Consider the following 13,686-nt stretch of genomic DNA (forward strand, 5'->3'; position numbering starts at 1 on the left):
ATGGAAATAGCATGGCATATGGGTGCTTGCATAACACATGTGCTTACGTAAACGAAAGCAGGCTGTATTGAAATCGTTTACCTAAGAGCCCTGTACATCTTTCCCTGTACAGATATTTCATCACGTCTGCGAGACTACACAATGCGTCGTAAAGGCAACTTTCCGCGAGAAACCAGCTGCGACCTGCGCTTAACATATTCCGTATGTTGCGCACTGTTGCTAAGCGTTCACAATGTATCGCGAAGCGTCATTTTATTTACCTTGTATGAACGTGCATTGTGAGTCTGCTCGTACGCACACTCTACCTCACCGTCCACTCGCTCGAAAGGAAGGGGAGAAGGTGGTCTTCATGATCCGTATCCGCAAGGCTTCTCTTACGCAACAGCGTTTTCACATTGGCAAACGTTCGTGCGTCAGCCACTTAAGGTAGCGATCGGCGTGATAAAAAAATTGCGCAGGGCCCATCGACTGTGACTGTCAATGTAAGTGGATCGCACGAGCGAACGAACGAACGAACGAACGAACGAACGAACGAACGAACGAACGAACGAACGAACGAACGAACGAACGAACGGACGAACGGACGGACGGACGGTCTTCCTTGACGAGCGCTTCGCTACCGTACCTAAACCTTCAGGCATCGTCAAAGCTCAGGCGCATAGCACGTGTGTATCAAAGCGCCATATAGTTGGCATTCGGCGACTAACGCGCGCTGCAACTGGGTTGCGCGAAAGCGCATGCGCTTTGCACCTGTGCCTTATTGCCAGTCCGATCATCGACCACCGATCATTAACCGCCGACCACCGCCAACCACTCAAACGGGCGAAAGAGGCAAACAAATATATTCGATTTAACAAATACAACTGCCGTGGTGACAGCCAATGAAGGATGACAGTAAGGTAAAGGAAGTCTTCTGATATAAGCCCATGTCCACTCATAGCATGGGAAAAAATCGAAGGGGTCGAAGGAAAACTCCCGCCGAAGTGCATTTCGTTGTCACTTCGATTTGCTGCGCCTTATAGACTGCAGCGTATGGTCGTTCCTCCGAGGAATTCGCTAAGCGTATACGCCGTACCTGGTGCAGTCGTCGAGAACACTTTTTGATTGTTTGTTTTCTAAAGGTGTTTATTGGAAGAGCTCGGAGCAGCGCAACGTCGACGGGCAGGGCAGTTACAGCTTCAAAGCACGAAAGCCGTTGCTGAGCGAGAGCGCTCGACCCACTAGCGTTTAGATCCAGTAGCACTGAACCCACTAGTGTCTGTCTTCTTCGCTATACAGTTTGTAGCTTGTACAACTGCATTCAAAGTTAACTTGGCATACACTCAGAAGTCTTGCAAGGACGGTGGAATTACCGAGAACAGTGTTGTTTTGTGGTGTTGTATTTTCGGTTATTATAAAGCAACCGAATGCTATCTATACGGTCTTTCAAATGGAGAGCGATCGAGGATTCGGAGTTTCTGCGTTTCTGCCTAACCGGTCGTTGAATTGTCGTTAAGACAAAATATTGGCGTAGTCTTACTTGAATGCTGCCCATCGTGCGCTGCTAACTATAGGACGAGTGTCCGCAAGTTCCAAGGCACGCAAGCTTGGCAGGTATAGAACGACTTAGAAAGAAACATTCTTTCGACGTGAGTCACGTCCGATGCGAAAAGCAGCCTTATTGATTCGAGCCGCAGTTCGAGTCAAGCGCTCAGACCTTGCGAACGGCGCTGCGGCTACACTGCTGTAAATCATGATGTCACTCGGGGCACCGGCGCCATGCTGAGCTATTTACGACACAAAGCGGCTCTTTCATCTAGGAAAATATGAAATCAGTTCATTAGTTAAGGAGGGATGAACTGCTTTTCGCGCTGGGCTAGTTGTGCTCTATGGATAGGGTGAGAGAAAGAGTGAGAGAGAGAGAGGATGGAAGGCAACGCGTTAGGACCTGTCACGAGCCTTCACACTTGCGGCAGAGGTTTCATGATTCACCCGGTGGCCCTATATAGCTATATTTATTATAACCTGTATAGCCGCGCGCTCGTTACTAGTGCTCCTAATAAGAGCTCAGTGTAATCGAGCATGGCGTATACGTACGCCTATGCCAGTTAGTAATTTGTACCGCTTCGCTGTTTCTCTGGGACTTTGGCCGGTGGTTGTCATGCGTCGTTTGAAGTATGTTATTACCGTGGCAGCTCCCATGCAGTGTGTATGATATACGGGGTTCATACCCTGGAGGTTTTTTTATTTTTATGTTTGAGGTTTGGCTGGTATCGGTTCGTCACAGTGGACACTAGAACAGCTGTACTGCGATGCCGAAGCTGTCGAGAGAGATATATTGTCTCTGCGGTTTCGGGGCCCACAGGCAGTATATACATTCGCATATGGGACGAAGACCACGTTGTGTGCATCATAGCTAAGGACTTGTAGTGAAAACAAAGCAATATATCGCTGATTTTATTTATTGATACCCGGTGCTTCGATACATTCAGAAAAATCATCTTTGAAATTCCATTTCGAAAGTTTGGTCTGGAACTGGCAATTCCCGTCATCCTTTCGTTTGGAGCTTCGACTCTCGGGTACAGTCACGAGTGGATGTTTGCGCCGCTGTCCAGGACTTTGTTGTTGATCCCGAGCGATTGTTCAGTTTAATTTATCTGTTTCCTTTTTTTTATTATTTTTTCGATGTTGTTCTTTTCAGTACATTTCAATTCGGGCCAAGTAAAAAAAAATGTCTTGCATCTGGAACGTTGACCTTGTTCTTTTTCTCAAGTTTCCAAGTGAAACTGCGTTTCTACAGTCGTTAGCTTTATTCATCCGAGTCTTGGCCAATCCCGTACGATGGGTATAAGGTTCCAGTTCAAAGGAAGACAACAAGAAGTTGTCCTTGAGGAGATGACGGTATCCTGCTGCTGTGGCAATAAATGAGATCTATCATGGGTGGAGTAATCGCTGAAGTCCGCGGATTGTTTTTATTATTGTTGTTGCCCTGCAGTAGAGCAACTTAAACGCGCGTAGCGTGGGCAAATTTTATTTTATATCAAAGTTTTTCCAGAATCTCCAACAGAGGGAGAGAGAGGAAGCGAATAAGAAGTGACGTACACAAGAAATGGATCTTTCTGCTTCACAACACTGCAATATTCAAAATTTTAGCACAGGAATTCTAGAATTTGGGTTCTAATCCCATTACCGGCATTCCCTCCTTGCTCTCCCTTGTTTCTTTTATTTCTTTCATTTCTTCTCATGCTTTCGTAAGGTGTGTTACTGCGGCACGCATTTCTATATGTATCCCTTATAATCGGGTCCTTTCGTATTTTCGTATTTTCACTCATCATACCGACCTCGTACTATATACCAACCAACTCCTGGCTTGAATTTGCCAACCAACCCCGCAGTGAATTCCTGCCATTTTCGAAGTACATTATCGTCGTTATCATACTCAACAATAACGACAGCGTCATCATCATCATCATCATTGCATTGTTATCAAGCGCGCTTACTGTTGTATAGCATGAGCAGGACGGATTGCACGTGTCCCATTCTCGCTTATCAACGCCGGTCATGTGACCATTTCTGTAGACTTAAAAACCTGTAACACTGAGCAATAAACGTTCTTTGGTTCTGCCTCTACCTGCCGGCTATATATAGGCGGCGTTAGTCCAATCATCACTCGGTTTGCTACTGTGTTCTATTATGTTCTGTGCAGCCTCGTTACGGGGCAATGTGGAACATTTGGCAGGCAGGTAAATACTAGATGGTCGTGGCGGTGGTAATTCGTTGATGATGATTATTACAATTATGATGATGATGCTACAGGCGGTGTCAGCCTTACAGACGGGACCGGCCATTGCTTCGCTCGAGTGTCTCTTTCCGTGTCATGCAAGCGCTTCCGAGTGTGCTGAAAGGAAGAGGCTTCTGAAGTTCTGAACAACATTACAAGAAGCGTGCATGTGTCCTCACGAACGGGCAGAACAGATAGTTTTCCCGGAAGGATCGCGGATAGTGCCCAAGCAAACGTCGACCATTATACGTATGCGTTGCTGCGAAACACTGGCGAGAGCCCCCCCCCCCCCCCCCCCCCCCCCCCAGCACCCCCTTTTACTTGCGCTGAGCCGTGACCATAGAGGAGGCAAAGAGCGCTTATACTGAAGCAGCCATTTTTCTTCTGTCTCACATTTGTCACCGCGTTGCACAAACACGTCAATACTGCTAAATGCAGAAGTTTCCGAGCACAGCAGCCCAGAAAAAAAAATTTTTCGCGATGTTAGCACATCTTATTCAGAAGTGAACAGTTTATATTGTGTATACGATGTATATCATGCCACCTATATGAATTCATGCTTCAGCAGCCAAAGATTTTTTTTTTCGTTCCCGAATCTCGTGCTCCGAAAACTTTTGCAGTCCGCTGTATACATTCGCGGACAAATTACGCAGCGGAAAAGACATTTCTGACATAACCAGAAAAAAAAAAGCACTGCTTTATTAACAATTTACGTGGGTTGCACTGAGCTAAAACGTTGATATTTCTCTCTCTCTGCTCCCTTCCACCTCGTTTCAAGCAGACCATCCTGAACTCGATGCACAAGTACCAGCCGCGGTTCCACCTGGTGCGGGCCAACGACATCCTCAAGCTGCCCTACAGCACCTTCAGGACGTACGTGTTCAAGGAGACAGAGTTCATCGCCGTCACCGCCTACCAGAACGAGAAGGTACGTACCCTATTCTTCCTGTACCACTGGCCTTAGATGTTAGGTTTAATATAACCCCCTCCCCCAGTCAGCCTTGATGAAACTGATTAAACTACCTTGCACTATTCTCCGAATGTCCCCGCCCGCAGGAATTCCGTTATAGCGCGACAGTTGGAGTGACCTGTCGCATTGAAACGCGAAGGATTATACTTTGCGGTCGACGAACACGCACAGGTCACGACCTGGCCCATCGTTTTCTTAGCTAACGTTCTCGGACTTTGCTAGTCGCGTGGCTTCAAAAGCTGCTCTCTTAAGAAATGACTGAACGCAGGACAACACACATATAACGAGTCTGCTTATGCGCATAGTCATCTACACTGCTCTAACAGATCCCAAATTATAGACTTGTGTAAGGGCCGTACTTTTTTTTCACTTTGAGGAGGCATGTGGCCCTTACACGGGACCGAACTTCTTGCTCAAAATGGTGCCGGCGCAGCCGTCGACTTGTGCACACCCCGGATATCCAGGTGTACCATTGCTTAGAAGAGTTTGGGTGTAGGCCAGTTGGTGATTCAGGATTTGGGAAGCTTACCGCAAAAAAACACAGGGGACGAAGAAAGAGACAACACGAAGCGGTTTCATTGCGGTAACCACTGCATCTTATGTAAACGCACAGCTCTTGCCATCTAGCAGCGGCACGCGGAAGTACGCAGCGCGCAAAAATTAGCAATTCGCCGATGCACGCACGCGGCATCGTGGCACTGAACGCGTTTGCTTCTCCGTTGAATTTTTTTCTCCAAATTTTGGGCTGCCAAGTTGTGGGTGCGGCCCTTACAAGAGTCTGTATGGTATGCCCGGTGTCCGGTGTAGGATCCTCACTGCAACAAATGTATGTCTTCAAGCGATTCGTTCTTCATTGAAGCGAATACCATTCTTTGGCTCTTTCTTGTGCTTTCGTGGCAGAAGATATCTAGCCTGAATCGCACGCATACACGTCTCTCCTGCCAACGTCAACTCGTACCTTGAGACGCACGTGCTCTCGCGCGAGAGTTTTGTGACGTCAGAAAGTTTAGATTGTGTGATCGGTGGTGGCGCTGTGTCCTGTTTCTCATCCGCCATTCTGGCTAACACTTGTATACGGCGCGTTCTTCGCCGAAGTATACGCTATGCATCTGTTGTCGAGATGTATACCGTTTCGGCTTGCTGGCTCACTATACAGCGTTGATCAGACCTGCTGCTACAGTGCGTGGGATCCGCATGACACATTTTCGTTGTCTTTACCGTTTCCGTCTCAGCTATATGTCCATTCCGCCGGTCATCTATCGTGTAGTGCCGACGATGGCAGCTTGAAGTAACGTAAGCTGTGCGAGATTACGTCTTGCACGACCTAAAAATTAAATTGCTCGCCACATAGTCCATATAGTGTTTATAAACTCCTTGCGTGCGTGCGTGCGTGCGTGCGTGCGTGCGTGCGTGTGTGTGTGTGTGTGTGTGTGTGTGTGTGTGTGTGTGTGTGTGTGTGTGTGTGTGTGTGTGTGTGTGTGTGTGTGTGTGTGTGTGTGTGTGTGTGTGTGTGTGTGTGTGTGTGTGTGTGTGTGTGTGTGTGTGTGTGTGTGTGTGTGTGTGTGTGAGAGAGAGAGAGAGAGAGATGGTGGCAAAAAGCATGTGGAGAGGAAGACATGCGCATCCCCAGCCTGTTACTCTCTCATATCGTGACGGGTTACTGTCGGATCAGTGACAGGTGCCAGTTCTATGATATATCAGGGGTGTCGAGAATTCCTCGGAAGGCAACTGGATGTACGGAATGCATATTTGAACGCCATTCACGCTGCGCGAGGAGCCGGCAAACAGATCTGACTTTTATGCCCATTGCCGTGCAGCGAAGCTTGCTCGGCGTGTCCATTTAGCGACATTGAACAACTGTCTGAGCGCCTCGTTAGCTTTTACGGCTTATCAGGCAGGCAGGCTGGCTTGATAGGAGACGGCGTGTGCGTTATGGCAGGTCTTTATGTCGCTTACAACAAAGCGAAGATTGCGTACAGATAAGCGCAGCTCTCCGGCTGCGTGAACGGACGTGAGCAGATGCCAGGCCTAGAGATAAGACCTCAGATTATTACATGAATAATGGTGAGCCGCGATGTAAAACAGCGCTTATTTCCCTCTTTCATTTGCGTTCCTACCCACACGATCCGGTACTTATTTGTATGACTACATCCTTTGTTACAATGCAAGGTAAGCTTTAGAATGGAACACATTCTTCTCTTCCCTTGTTGCCCTTCTCTCAACGTAGAGTAGCAAGCCAGGAGCGATCTGGTTGCCATCCTTGGCTTTCCATATATGCATTGGGATGGAAAGGTGGGCGAGTTGGCACTTAATTCTCGTTTCATTTCATTCTCAAACTTTTAGGCTTTTCCATACATCTCACTGACATGGTCGTGCAGCAAATTCTAAATCAAAGTACTATGGAACCGGTATTGCCATTGTTCTTCGTTTTTTTTTTTTTATTGTGTTGTTGTTGTTGTTGTTGTTGTGGAGTGAATGAAAGCGTTGCGTTAACTGATGCGAAAGTCTGTGTAACCTTTAATTTGTAAATGCACAAGAGTGTAAAAGGTGACGATCTTTAATCAGCAACGTTCCAACTTTCATAGAGGAAGCAGCTTCTGTTTCATGCGTTTAGCCGTTATAGATACAGCCCTCTGAGTATGGTCCGTGAGGCCGCGGCGTCATTAGGAGCACGCTATTGCAGGTTATGAAATCATCGTACAGAGCGCCGCAGGTCACTGAATATAGCCGAAAAAAAAAGTGCCTATTTTGCGGTACGGACGTCTGCTTACAGCAACAGTTAGAGAAATACCGCCATGCATCAGCGCAATTTAGAGCAATAGAAGAGGCTTCACATCGAGCGATGCTTAAATCACGTCCTGTCGTCTGCGTGACGGGTGCAGTCTCTGCATATGTGCCACAGCAGGATCGTTTGCAGTTCGCGTGATGTGGACACACGAAGTACTGCGAAGGAAACCCGTGTGACAGCGTTGCGTCGTGCCGAAATGAAAAAGCCTAACTGCTACGGAAATGTCGTTTAGTGTAAGGCTTGCCTCGAAGAGGCGAGTGGTTTGGAAGCGCGAGGCTTGATGACTGCTGAAGTGGTGGCCACTGCGGTAGAAACGAAACTTACTCTATACCTTCTGACAGTCATCATTAGCAGACGGCAAAATGTAACTGCGTGTCAATTAGGTCAGCCTCGAGTCTTTCTATCTATTGTTTTTTATATTCTTTTTTTATCTCGCTCTCAGTGTATAATCTCAAAAATGTGTGTGTGTGTGTGTGTGTGTGTGTGTGTGTGTGTGTGTGTGTGTGTGTGTGTGTGTGTGTGTGTGTGTGTGTGTGTGTGTGTGTGTGTGTGTGTGTGTGGAGGAGGAGGAGGAGGAGGAGGAAAAAAGAAGGAAAGGCAGGGAGGTTAACCAGAAGCACGTCCGGTTTGCTACCCTACACGGGGGAAGGGGTTTAAAGGGATGAAAAGAAAGGAGAGAGAGGGAAGAAAGCACTCGCAGTATAAACACATGCGGTTGTCCAACACTTCACAATCGGTCACTGAGGCCAGTCGACGTGTGTGTGTGTGTGTGTGTGTGTGTGTGTGTGTGTGTGTTACGAGCACGTAACAGGCCGCGATCTCATTTTAGATTCCTTGCATTTATAGTTTGTGTCCTATTAACCCATTACAACATTCTCTATAGCTGTTGACGATCTCCATCTATATGGGCCGACCTCTTTATACCTATGAAATACACGCACGGCTTTGTTGCGGCGTACACCGTCAAACTTAGCACGCGCAAACACGGTGGACACTCTATCTCACCTTTTCTGCAGGTGTGTTAAAGTTTCCCGGTTACAGCGCGTCTAGACAAAATCATCATCGGTGGTTTGATTTCCATCCACACCGATCTCACGCATTGAACACAGTCGCTACAGGATTATAAGCGTGTCCCTTCCGTGGTCTGTTGAAGTCTACAGTAACGGCTTTGCACGTGGTACAGCCCAGAGGCATGAAGACGTGCCACGTCTGCACGGAACCCGCAATTTGCTTAAGCACACGCTCCGTATATTGCGTGTAACGCGGCTGACACGGACGTGGCCCTGTCGTTGGCCCATTTGACGACTTCGCCGCCGATGCACCCGGCTCTATATATATAGGCTTCGTGTTATACGAGCAACATCACCTCAGAGCACAGAGCGTTTCGCCGATGCCGCTTTATGAGACGATGACGAACGACCTGCCCCGGCTTAGGCATGAATAATTCGCTGTGCACCATGTCGGCGGGTCACCGTATTCGTGAGCGGGCCGCGGACGGCAGTATACAAACGGCCGTGTAGAGGGGCCGTTTGCTCTTCTATTTCGTCTATTACTGCGCCGGTAATATTGCTTTATTATCTTTTTCTTTCCACTGCTAATATTCCGTGTGATATTGGTCGAACAGCCTGATGCGGCCGCCATATTAGGCCTAAAGCAAGTACGTGTTCGCGTACGTATATAATATATGCCCTGAAGTTCTGCCCGCGGGCTTTTCTCGCAAACAGTTTACTTAGGGAGCCTATACGAAATGTTCGGTTACAGATGCTCCTTCGTTCAGTATGTAGCTCGTTCATGTACAACCCCCAATGAATGAGAGTGAGCTGTTCTTGACTTTCTCGATATTCGCAACGCCAAACGTGCATGCATGCAGTATATAGTCGAACTGCAGGAATCGGCGACAGATATATCGTCATTCTAGGAGTGGCTTCGAGACTCTTTAACATAAATGCGCGTAACAGGAAAGTGTTACCATCCTCATCACAGAAACTCATGTCTGCCACATGCGTATAGTAAGAGAACATATGGCAAGAAGAAATGAAGGAGAGGCCGAAAAAAAAAATTACAGAAAACACGGCGCATTTTGCATATGCATCAACAAACTCTGCGTTCAGTGAACGCATGGATGGTTGCGAAACAGTTCGAACCTTCGCTTAAACAGCTGTCCTCTCTTCGTGTCCTGCATATTTGATGTTAGCCCGTTATCAAACCTATACAGCGTCAGAGTCGTAAACACGAAGTCGGTTCTAATCCTTTTACAATTCCTGCTTTCAACACGCTGATTGCGTCTGCTCTTCGTATCTTTCTACGAAGACTAGTGGGAGTACTGATGACAACTGCCTTGATTGTGACTCCAGAGGGCCGTTTACTCGTTGCGGACGTTTGCCTTCGTTGCGTTCACTATCTCGTGGTGCTCCAAACGTGGACATTGCCGTGCGAAAGTTTATTGCACGCGCCATGCTCTTACGTCAGAGGCATTAAACTATATTCCGGGTAATCTAGCTGCGTCTACGGGGTCTGCACCGACGTCGGTGTGTATACAGTCGCCATTACTTTGTCCATAGAGCACAGTGGAAACGGCACGTTATCTATAGATCGTCTTATCTCCGGCAGTCCTGTGGAAGTTGCGAATAGGACAACAACGTGACGCACACGACTTCATCTGAATTATCCCACTATAAGTTGTCGTTATGTCGTAGCAAGCAATAATAAAAAAAAACAGTTGCCACTGTGTCGCAATAGCTACGGATTTATGATTTCTGCTTTCTTGAATTGAAGAAAGCATAAATCATGATTTATGCTTTCTGGCCACGGAGGTCTCTCAATCGAATCGCAGCCGCAACGCGGTCGAATTCCGAACGTGATTTGTCAAAAAAAAAAAAAACGCTCTTAAACTTGCACTTACCGTTAAACGCCATTAATTTGACCTGCACGGAAAAAAAATTATTGCTTGGAGCCTGCGACGGCGTCCCTCATATACAGACAAACGCGCAGATACTGGACTTTAAACTAGGGCCAGCATTCGCAAGAAATGTTCTCACGATAGAACTGCTCGTAAGAACAGAATTAAGCCAGGCAATGGTGAAGTTCGAGCCCTTACGAACGGGAAGCTTTGCAAAATTGGCCCTTCGGGCCGAATTCGCAATTGTTCTTGTTCGCAAGTGATCTTTGCGACTGGCCGACTGCCTTCGCTAATGTGTCCAGCATCTAGATTGTCTGAACTTAGCTCTTACGAACAATTCTGGCGCTAGCTTCTTGCGAAAATGAGTCCGGTAGTTTTTATATAGGGAGGATCAGGCTCAAATATGGGAAGGCAAATTTCCGCGTTGCGTTATATTCTGAAGCCCCCTCCAGTTTCGATTTCGTATTATAGGTCATTTCTGTGCCACATGTTCATTTTAATTTTAAAACTGTACCAAAGATCGGAAAAGGTTTCGAGCACCTTGGTCGGTCGCCCGCAGTGCTTTTTTTTTTTTTTTTGCAAACAACGTCCACGGTCAACGGTCAATCTACACGGTATACATACAGAAGACGTCGGCCACCGCTCGGCGTGGTCCCTCACACAGGATCGCGTGAGAGCACCGACTTATGCTTCACACCTGCCACGAGCTCCACGGGAGATCACGGCAGGAGAGCATCTACACAGTCCCAGATGCAAATAAAGAGAAGACTATAAAAGAAGCGACCGAAGAGGTCCCGGGGCGTGTCTGCGGAGAGGAGGATGCTGATGTAGGCAGCAGGAACAACTCCATTCCCAGCGAGGAAGACGCGTGCATCTGCGTACACAGGGGGACGAAGAAGACGCTGACGTGCCGTAGTCCGTCAGCGCGGGCCCGCTTCCGCTGGGTTCATTACCGGCGCAGTGCCAACGGCAAACACGGCCGGCGATTAGGGGCGGTTGTTTGCCCTCCGAAGCTTCTTGTTCTTCTATATGCTGTATGCTGCTGCTCGAGAGACACAACAAGCTGCCCCGTAAGGCGCACGGCATCTGCTCAGCGTCAACGTCGTGACTGCAACCTTGAAAAAAAAAAAAAAGAAGGCGCGGATACGTGCCCGATGCTCGGCTGTGGATTCTCCCGGAGGTTGCGTGCATGCAGGGACGTTTTATAAGCAAGCGGACGTCTTATAAGCTCATTGCTGCGCCGGGGGTCTTGATTGCGGGTTATGGCATACGCACCCGACTTCTTCTAAGGCACCTTTTTTTTTTTTTTTTCTTGTCCGTGTACTCGGCTTGCCCGAAGTTTATCCTGTGATTCGCTCTTGATCTAACAAGGGGTGCATCTGAAAGCAACGTTTCAACTAGGAAACCTGTCTTTGTCAGGGCCACTGTTGGCCACTGTTGAGCTATTCGCCTCCATCTTCCTGTGAACCTCTGTGTTGTTTGAATTTATACTTTGATTTCATGTGGCGTATAACCGAAATTTACACGAAAAAGCGTGCAAAGTGTGTGAATCACTAAATCGTTTAAGCTTATGCAACTTCGAGCGTGGGCAGACCATGCATGTGGGGCTACTGATTCCGTAGGACTGCCGAGAATTCGCAAACCTGTACCGTGCCCATCATGGGACTTATGCGTTCAGCTATCAAGAAAAGCAGCGCAATTGGGAGTAAATGGACTATCTATTTTGACGTTTCGTTGCTTCTGGGTCCTGCATGTGAGTGCGTATACGCAGATGAAATCTAGTTGATTGCCAGCCAACACAACAAGCACACGGGCACTTTTCAAGCAAGCGAAGGAGTACAAATTCAACGAGTTCAAACATTCATTCAACGAGCGATTCGATTGACGTATGGTACTGTGACACCTAATTTGTATCACATACGCTCTTCAGCACCTACCGCCTCATGTGTCAGCTGTCATGCGAAAAGTTGATCGATCGCTTCAAGCATCGCTTACTGTTTAGAGTGCATGTTACCGATGATGGATTTGGTTGTCGCATTTATATAGAACTAGTGGGATGTGATGTAGTTGCGAAAGTGTGGGACTGCTTCGCAGGCGCAGCTGAGTCTGTTCACCGCAATAGTTAGACTGACGTAACGCCTTGAAACTAAATTCACTTCCTGTGCCTGCTCCGGAGGTAAAATTTGAATGAGTTCCTTCCGGTATTACCGTTATTACCGGTATTAGTGATTATCAATGTTGGGATGCGCCCGCTGTGGTCGGCCGAGCCTACCCTTACAAGAGTCGTTATACGATTTGTAGTTCCGTCGCGCTTCCATTGAAATTCTTCTTCTTTTTTTTAATGTATTATTTATTCTGTCGATTCTGTTGAAGTACACTTGAATGTCGTGTCTGATTCTTACAACGACGTAGCATTCCCGAGCTCACGGAATCGGGTCGTGGGATTGGATCGGATGCGGGACGGGGTCGCCACAGCACTGATACACTGATTTCTGATACGAATCAGAACGATGTCATTGTGCGCCGCTGCATGTCTACATCGGTGAACATAAAGCAAAACGTTTCCGATGGGACACCGCGTGGAACAGGATGTCAATTATGACATCCTGCTGTGCACCGTTTCGAAGCATGATACAGGATTCGTAATATATATATATATATATATATATATATATATATATATATATATATATATATATACGTGTGTGCGTAGTGTTATCGAATAATTGTCCTGTACTGAGATTTTACGAATCCTGTGTCATGCTTCGAAACGGTGCACAGGACGTCATAATTGACATCCTGTGCAATTATATATACTATATATACCTCCTTTGTACGCTGCACTTTTTTGACGCCTATTCGTTCCTAATAGAGATGGCCAACAGTGCGGCGTGCAATTTGTGCGGGTGCGACGAGACTCTAGAGCACCTTCTGTGTCACTGCCCATCCTTTGACACTCAGCCTATTAGATAACAGAACGCGCTCGGAAGAAAAGATGCTTGGACCATGGCCTATGCACTCTTGCATGCAAAAGGCCACAAAAGCCCTTCTCCAGTTGGTGAAGGATATACTCGATTATACGAACGCTTGTGACAGCGGAGATTTTTCTCTGACTGACTCTTATTTTTCTTTTCTCTCCTTATCAATTCTTCCCCTTTGCCCCTCCCTAAGTGTAGGGTAGCCAACCGGGCACGTCCTTGGTTAACCTCCCGACCTTTGCCTCTTCGTTTCTCTCTCTCTCTCGTAGTACCATAGCGAGCTGCACGGAG

At 47.4% G+C, this 13,686-nt stretch overlaps 1 protein-coding gene across 2 annotated transcripts in view; it reads left to right on the forward strand.

Annotated features, from left to right (window-relative positions):
• LOC119445902 (optomotor-blind protein) overlaps positions 1–13,686 on the forward strand; it is a 103,802-nt gene that overhangs the window by 75,739 nt on the left and 14,377 nt on the right. The window contains exon 3 of one of the 2 annotated variants that reach the window (XM_037710199.2): positions 4,539–4,688. In XM_037710199.2, coding sequence (XP_037566127.1) covers positions 4,539–4,688 — 150 coding nt within the window. The remainder of the gene's footprint in view (positions 1–4,538; positions 4,689–13,686) is intronic. The other variant, XM_037710200.2, reaches the window with a different exon arrangement.

The sequence above is a fragment of the Dermacentor silvarum genome, chromosome 3 (assembly GCF_013339745.2).
Source record: "Dermacentor silvarum isolate Dsil-2018 chromosome 3, BIME_Dsil_1.4, whole genome shotgun sequence".
In the NCBI taxonomy this organism is placed as follows: Eukaryota; Metazoa; Arthropoda; class Arachnida; order Ixodida; family Ixodidae; genus Dermacentor; species Dermacentor silvarum.